This window comes from Carlito syrichta, unplaced genomic scaffold, assembly GCF_000164805.1.
Source record: "Carlito syrichta isolate Samal-C Ts95f unplaced genomic scaffold, Tarsius_syrichta-2.0.1 Scaffold288192, whole genome shotgun sequence".
In the NCBI taxonomy this organism is placed as follows: Eukaryota; Metazoa; Chordata; class Mammalia; order Primates; family Tarsiidae; genus Carlito; species Carlito syrichta.
In genome coordinates, this window is record NW_007232288.1 from 4,966 (window position 1) to 12,686 (window position 7,721).

General features: G+C 58.5%; 1 protein-coding gene across 1 annotated transcript in view; it reads left to right on the forward strand.

The window, feature by feature from the left end:
• KHK (ketohexokinase) overlaps positions 1-7,721 on the forward strand; it is a 12,735-nt gene that overhangs the window by 1,217 nt on the left and 3,797 nt on the right. Inside the window, exons 2-5 of the mRNA XM_021710156.1 lie at positions 3,404-3,520; positions 5,970-6,158; positions 6,264-6,398; positions 6,892-6,937. Coding sequence (XP_021565831.1) covers positions 3,404-3,520; positions 5,970-6,158; positions 6,264-6,398; positions 6,892-6,937 — 487 coding nt within the window. The remainder of the gene's footprint in view (positions 1-3,403; positions 3,521-5,969; positions 6,159-6,263; positions 6,399-6,891; positions 6,938-7,721) is intronic.

Consider the following 7,721-nt stretch of genomic DNA (forward strand, 5'->3'; position numbering starts at 1 on the left):
CTCACCTCAACCTCCCAAAGGCGCGGGATTACAGGCTGAGCCACCGAGCCCGGCTTCTCTTCTTTTTTTAAAGCTCCAAGCTTATGCACTTGTCTCTCACCACCGTTTACTTCTACTTATTTGGCACGTGCATCTCTCACCTACTTCTGAAAAAGACTTGAGGTGGCTCACAGTAAGAGATCTGTACAGTTAAACTGTCCAGGAACGTGTGGAACTGTGCCCTTGAGCTTTGTGGCTGGGGCTTGCTGCCCTGGAGGGAATGCCCAGACGCCATGGGTTGTGGGTGGAGCTGGCTTGGGAGCCATGCAGACTTTCCCGTGCAAAATTCCAAAAGGAGTTCACGAGAAGTGCATCCACAAAGGTTGGTGGACACCACGTAGCCGTGGCAAGACTCCTTCTCAGCTGTCTGTTGCGTCTTACACATGCTCTTGATAAGGGCCGCTGTGACCCTGGGATGTGTGGAGGCACTTCCGGGGAGTGGGTCCTGGCTCTCTCTTGGTATAGTCGGGCAGCGCTCAGAGCACTGAGTCTTGCTCCTTGGATGTCAGCGACTCGGCCAAGAACTGGATAGAGGCCATTCAGGACGGAACTCTGGTGAGACGCCACAGTGCTGACAGCCACGTGGCTGGGTGAGGAAGAGACCCAGGGGTTCTCAGACTTTGAGTCTACGGAGCACTGTCATGCACCTCCCTCACTCTCCTCCCAGCAGCCCACCGGGACTGTGTGAGGGTCAGTCCAACCCTTTGGGTAGACGGGGAAGCAGAGAGTTTGAAGAAGCCCAGTGAGTTTTACAAGGCTGTATGCTTGGTTAGCGGGAGAGTGGCAGCTGCCACTCAAGTCTCCTGGCCCCTTTGCGCCTGCCCCATTGCCGTGCTGTCTTGGAGGTGACCCTTTGCATCGGTTTGACAGAGGTTAGAGCCCTTGCCTGGGGTGCAGAGATAGTGGGGAGGAGGACAGGATGTGCTGCTGTGTAGACCCAACCCATTTCCAGATGTCGAGGCAGCCCAGGACATAGTGCTCAGCCCATAGCTAGGCCCCACTCCTTGAGGCCCATTCTGCCAGGAGGCTGGGAGAAGGTGGTCCTGCTGCCTCCCACACCAGGGGCAGGTCCCAAAGGTGGACACTCCCGCCTCCCTCCTCCAGCCCACGCCCTGCTTCTCTGCCGCCAGCTCCCAGACCCTCGGTGCTGCCCAGAAGAGCACATCTCAGTGGGGGCCGTCCCTCCTGGGCACCTCCGCCCCACCTGTCCCTGGGCCTCTGTGCTCAGCAGGACTTCAGGCCTCTTGGGAACTGCCACCTGCAACTCACCCAGACCCCGGAGGAGCGGCCCCTGCCCTCAGAGGTCATGCCCAGAAGCATCTTCGTGCCCAACTGAGCATTTCCACACAGGAAGTACCAGGCCATAGCTTTGAGGGATTTCCACAGAGTAGAGTTTATACTCTTTCCTAGAAGCTTCGTGGGAGCTTTGGCCCAGCAATGTTTTGTGTACAGCCGCCGAGTAAAGAACAATGGCTTTGAGAAAGCTGGAAACCTGGGTTCTGATATCAGCTCTGTCTTCAGCTGCTGGTGTGACCTTGAGCAAGTTGGGTCCCTCAAGGCTCCTCTTTTCTTTGTGTGAACATTTTTCTGAAGCACGCAGCTCGAAAAATCTTTGATCCTTTACAGAAGTAGTCTCCTTTTTTCCTAGTGAATCATGTTTCTCTTCTCTCAACGCTGAAGGGAACATCAGGGTTAAATTTTGAGTGCAAATATACCTCGGCCTAAAATTTCTGGTTCAGCCATTTATCTTAATTAGTGGTTATTTGGGACTTGCTCCTTCAACTGTGAGCGACCACAATTATCTTTTTTTTTTTCTTTTGAGTTGGAGTTTCACTCCGTCACCCAGACTGGAGTGCCATGGCCGCTCCCGGCCACCGCAGCCTCGACCCACTGGGCTCCGGCAATCCTTCTGCCTCAGCCTTCCGAGTAGCCGGAATGACAGGCGCGTGCTACCACACCCGGCTGATTTTTGATTTATTGTAGAGATGCGGTCTTGCAATTATCGTCTTTTTAGAACACAAATAAAAACACTGCTATTACCTCGAAGGTAGTAACACTCTTTGTCTTGCCATGTCTCTGTATTATCCATGAGAAATCCCTGCAGTGCTTTGACTCTGTGTGCATGTTATCACTTTATTTTTTTTTGAGTTGTAGTCTCACTCTGTCGCCCAGTCTGGAGTGCAGTGGCACGCTCCCGGCCACCACAGCCTTGACCTACTGGGCTCTGGCAATCCTTCCGCCTCAGCCTTCCAAGTAGCTGGAACTACAGGCGTGCGCTACCACGCCCAGCTAATTTTTTGATTTATTGTATAGATGAGGTCTCGCCAAGTTGCCCAGGCGGGTCTCAAACCCGCGGGCTCAGGCAATCCACTCACCTCAGCCTCCTAAAGCACTGGGATTGCAGGCTGAGCCACCGAGCCTGCTACATAAGTTATCACTTTTATTGACAATGGCAATGAATCCTTTCATGTGTGTTGTTATTTTCATTTTGATAGATTTTCAGTAAAGATGGTGAAAAGGCAGTTTTCACCAGTCTTTTTAACTTCTGGCATCGTAAAAGTTAGTGTTCTCTGTCACTTCTTAAGCAATCATTGCGCAGCTTTGCTCTCTTACTCATTTTTCTTTGCTTGTTTGTTTGTTTATTTAGAGTTGGGGTCTCTGTGGTCCAGGCTGGACTGCAGTGGCACAATCACAGCTCACCGCAGCCTCAACCTCCCGGGCTCAGGCAATCCTTCCCCCTCAGCCTCCTGAGTAGCTGAGACTACAGGCGCACATCACCATGCCCAGCTGACTTTTTTATATTTTGTAGAGATGAGGTCTCGCTATGTGGCCCAGGCTGGTCTCAGACTCCGGGGTTCAAGCAGTCCTCCTGCCTTTGTCTCCCAAAGTGCTGGGATGACAGGCATGAGCCACCGAGCCTGGCCTCGTGTTCCTTTATGGCCTTGCGGCTGTTATCGGAGCAGGTGCTCCAGAGACAGAAGTGGGTGTGAGTGGGACGCCCTGGAAAGAAGCGCTCAGTCTCCAAGGTCCTGAGGAGACAGAGGGGCAGCCCTCTGGGGGCAGGTCTGCCTGGGAAAGGTGGGTCGTTGTAGGCAAGGAGGAGGTGACCAGAGTTATTGGGACCCTCAGCTTGAACAGATGGAGGCATCGGAAGTCACCACTGTGGACGTGAAGTTAGTCTGGGCTGGGGAGACAAGTGTGGCCCTTGGCCAGGCCCCTTCCCCCATGCTCCTGCTGCCCCACAGACAATGAGCCAGCCAGCCAAATGTTTCTTGGGGGGCCCCGGCACTGATGTCCCATGGCCGGCCCCACTTGTCCTGGGACCAGCCTGTGGGACTGCAGGGACCCTCCTTGTGCCTTGCAGGTGCTTGTCCCAGAGATGGCAGCGAGGAGGCAACGCATCCAACTCCTGCACCGTGCTCTCCCTGCTTGGGGCACCCTGTGCCTTCATGGGCTCACTGGCCCCCGGCCACGTTGCCGAGTGAGTCCAGAGGGGAGCGCCCACCGGGGAGGCGTGCCTGCGGGGCAGGGTGAAGGATGTCTCGGCTCTGGCTGGGCGGGTGTTAGAGGCCACCGGGAGGGATGGGAGAGCGGCAGGGGCCAGACCCGGGACCCTCTGGCTGCTTCTCCGCTGTCTGGGCAGCTCCGCAAGAGCTCAGCTGGCTTTCGCAGCCTGTTCCTGGAAGTCGCTTCCACCTGTGCCCTCTTTCCCTGCTTCCTGTGGGCTCTGCGGTGGATTTGCCCTTGCCCTTAAGTCCCTCATCCTGGCCGCGCTTGATGCAGGAGGCAGTTAGGACACACCATGCCCGTCCTCCCTCAGGAAGTCCAGCATTCGTGCTCCTGGGTCCAGGCCCAGGCGAGGGCAGGGTGGTGCCCATGTCCCCAGTGCTCACTGAAGCAGTGAGTGTCCTGCCCAAGAACACTGAGGCCACGTGGTGAAGTCAGGCCCAGAATCATGTGGCCCAGTGCGCCAGCCATCCGGCTGTGGCCATCAGTGGCCATGCGCCTTCCCCAGGTTGGCTGCTGCAGGGACCCAAGAGCCCTTTGACCCCTGGCTGCTGACTCAGCAGGCATTTATCAGGAGGTGAGGCCCACACTTTGCCCACTGTACACACCAGGGCAGCCTGCCAGGTTGCTGGCCTGGGACTTACACCCTTTGAACCCTGGCTTGAGCGGGTATGCCACCAGGCCCAGTCACCGAACCCACTAAGCCACGCCAAACTCCCTATCCGGCTGAGGTGGTGTGGAGGGAAGCAAACACAGGGAGAATCAGCCCCACTCGTTGGGACCCCACTACTCAGCCAAGAGCTGGCCTCTTAATCCACCTTCCCCTCAAGCCGGAGGCTGTGGCTGTCATCTAGGGGTGGAAGTCATTCAGAACTCTCTTGTGTGCCCAACAAACTTTTTTTTTGAGTTGGAGTCTCACACCATCGTCCAGGCTGGAGTGCAGTGGCACACCCACAGCCACATTGACCCACTAGGCTCCGACGATCCTTCCAAGCAGCCAGAACCACAAGTGTACACTACCACACCAGCTAATTTTTTTTTTTTTTGAGTTGGAGTCTCACTCTGTCGCCCAGACTGGAGTGCAGTGGCCGCTCCCGGCCACCGCAGCCTCGACCTGCTGGGCTCCGGCGATCCTTCTGCCTCAGCCTTCCGAGTAGCTGGAATTACAGGCGCGCGCTACCACGATCGGCCAGTTTTTTTATTTATTGTAGAGATGAGGTTTCGCTGCCCAGGCGGGTCTCGAACCCGCAGGCTCAGGCAATCCACTCACCTCAGCCTCCCAAAGGCGTGGGACTACAGGCTGAGCCACAGAGCCCGACTGCTAATTTTTTATTTATGGCAGAGATGAGGTCTTGCCGAGTTGCCTGGACTGGTCTTGAACCCGTGGGCTCAGGCGATCCACTCGCTTCAGCCTCCCAAAGTGCTGGGATTACAGGCTGAGCCACCGATTCCAGCCTCAAGAAACATTTAATGAGCACCTGCCATGTGCCAGGCACTGTGATACAAAAAGTTATGTAGCAAGGCAAACCCTGTTTCTGACGCTTTGGAAAAGCTACTATTTAAAGGATCCTTGAGCTGTGAGTCAAGGAATGATGCCCTGACAGAGTAGCTTTATGCAAATCTGCAGCTTTGGTGTCCTGAGAGTGGGGTCTGGTCTGGCCACAGTGAGAAAGGCCAGGGTGGTGGCTGGACTGTCAGGCATGATTGCCAGCTCTTGGGCACAGAATACTGCATTTCCAGAGAGGGCTGGGCAGGGTGGACTGGCCTCCTGTCCTCCCCCAGGGCTCACTCTGCTGAGAGGAGTCCTAGGCCAGGCCCACAGAGTGGCATCGGGGGCTGGGAGCCAGCTCATTGCCCGGGAGGGTGTACCTGGTGGCAAGAGGACATGGCAGGGAGCAGGCCCACCGAGGTAGCACTGCCCCTGACCGGGCATCCTGGAGGCAGGCAGAAAGTGCATGGAATCTCACTGCTAGGACTGGAGGGCACTTCCAGGAGGAGACGCCATGGGATGAGCACACACAGGGCAGCCGGGGCAAAGTACTGCCTTGGTGATTGTTAATTCTGCCTGGCCAGTGCAGAAGCAGCCATGGTGCCCTCACCTGCTTAGTTCAAATGGGCAGCAGGTTCCAGGCCCGTCTAGCATCGTGAACAGCAGCAAATCCTTTCCAGCTAGAGCTGGACCCACAGGGCTGGAGCGTGCTTCCTTCGGGACCCGAAGGACGCCTCTCGGTGTCCTCTGCGCTCCAGCGGCCCGCCTCTGCTGCCCCTCGCACGGCCTGCAGCAAGACTGACCCCAAGTCCCTCCTAGCTCCAGCTCCCTGCTTGCACCCTTGCTTCTCAGGGTCCTAGTGGCCCTGCCAGCCACCTCGAGTGCCCAAAACCCTTGTCAAGCTGCCCCTCCCGCGGCTACTCCGCCCTGGCAGTTTTGTCCTGGATGACCTCCGCCGCCACGCCGTGGACCTACGCTATACAGTCTTTCAGCCCGTAGGCTCCATCCCCATCGCCACGGTCATCATCAACGAGGCCAGTGGCAGCCGCACCATCCTGTACAGCGACAGGTTTGTACGTGTGTCTGCATCTTGCCAGCTACCGCCACCGTCGCCAAGTCCCCAGTAGCAGGACCCCCTCCCCTCTAGTCCCTCCCCACCCCGTGGGGTCCCAGGCCACTCGGGCCTCTAATCAGCGTCTCCCTGCCCTTTCCCTGGGCTCTCCCCAAGCTTCCTGGTGACTGACTTCAGGCGGCGGGGCGTGGACGTGTCCCAGGTGGCCTGGCAGAGTGGGGGCGACACGCCCAGCTCCTGCTGCATCGTCAACAGCTCCAATGGCAACCGCACCATTGTGCTCCACGACACGTAAGGCCTGGCCTTGCCCTGCCACACCCACCCATCAGCGGCCTCACTCGCCATGTGGCATCCCAGCTGCCCTTGGCGACCTCTCTGGGCCAGAAATTGCCCCTGCCAAACTGCTCCCGATTCTGATTCTGAATTGCTTTCAATTAGGGGAGAAGTGATGGGGGCAGGGATGGGCTTGGCTCTGCCTGGTGACTTGGCCTCGGGGGACACCAGGCCGGTGGGCCTGGACAGCATGTAATTTACGATGTGATTCCTCCATGATTAGCTAGCTAATCAGCAGCTTGGGGATGGGGGTGGGGACGCTGTCCTCAGGACAAAGGGGCAGCAGCTGCGATCAGCCTTTCCTGAGCCCTGCTGGGGGCCCACTGGCTTTCAGGGTCAGCCCCAGAGGTGCCCACTTTCAGCAGGGCACCAAGGAGCTGGGGCTTGGGTGTTGAAAGGAGACTAGCCCCCCCCCAAGGGTCCCAGCATGATGAAGCCAGCCCCCACACAGCCATGGCCCACTGCTGAGAACCAGGAAGAAAGCCCTGGGTCAGCAGGTCAGGCATCCACTGTCATGCCAGGGGGCTGCCCTTCAGAGTCCCATGGACTAGGAGGGTGCAGACCCTCGAGCCCCTCCTTCACTCCCCCTGGAGGAGCTTGGAGTGCATTTACTGAGCACCTGGTGTGTGCCAGGGACAGCCAGGAGGGCCGGAGCCCAGCTGCCCTGGGGCCCCAGGCAGGCCTGGCAGGCCTGGGAGACAGGGGCCGTCATCCCATGACAAGCAAGTAGTCCTGGGCTCCGCGTGGGCACATGGGTGGGCACGACCCTCCCGTTGGGCAGCCCTTGGTGTCTGCACATTGGGGAACAGTCGGGCAGCTGACTGAGGACACACCAGCAGGAGCTGACCGAGGACACATCAGCTGTGCACAGCAGGAGGGGGGCTCTGAGAGTTCAGGCCCACTGCCATGTCTAGGGTCAGGCACACATGGCCCTGCCAAGGCCTGGAGACCACAGCCCGTCCAGGCTCAGGCACCACGGCTGCATCCAGGCTCAGGCAGGCACCACCAGTCCGTCCAGAGCCAGGCACACAGAGCTCCCGTTCAGTCAGCCAGGCACCACGGGTCTGTCCAGGCTCAGGCGCCAGGCCCCATCGCGCTCGGCCCTGCAGGCAGCTGCCGCGCAGGCCCGAGTAGCTCAGCCAGGAGGAGGGGCAGCACGCGACCTGGGGACCAGAGGGGGGTCGACGGCGGGGTTGGGCCTCGGTCAGGCCTCAGCCGGGAGGGTGGCCCGGGCCCACCTCAGCCCCCTCGCCCCAAGCGGCCGAGCCAGCACCTCCGCTC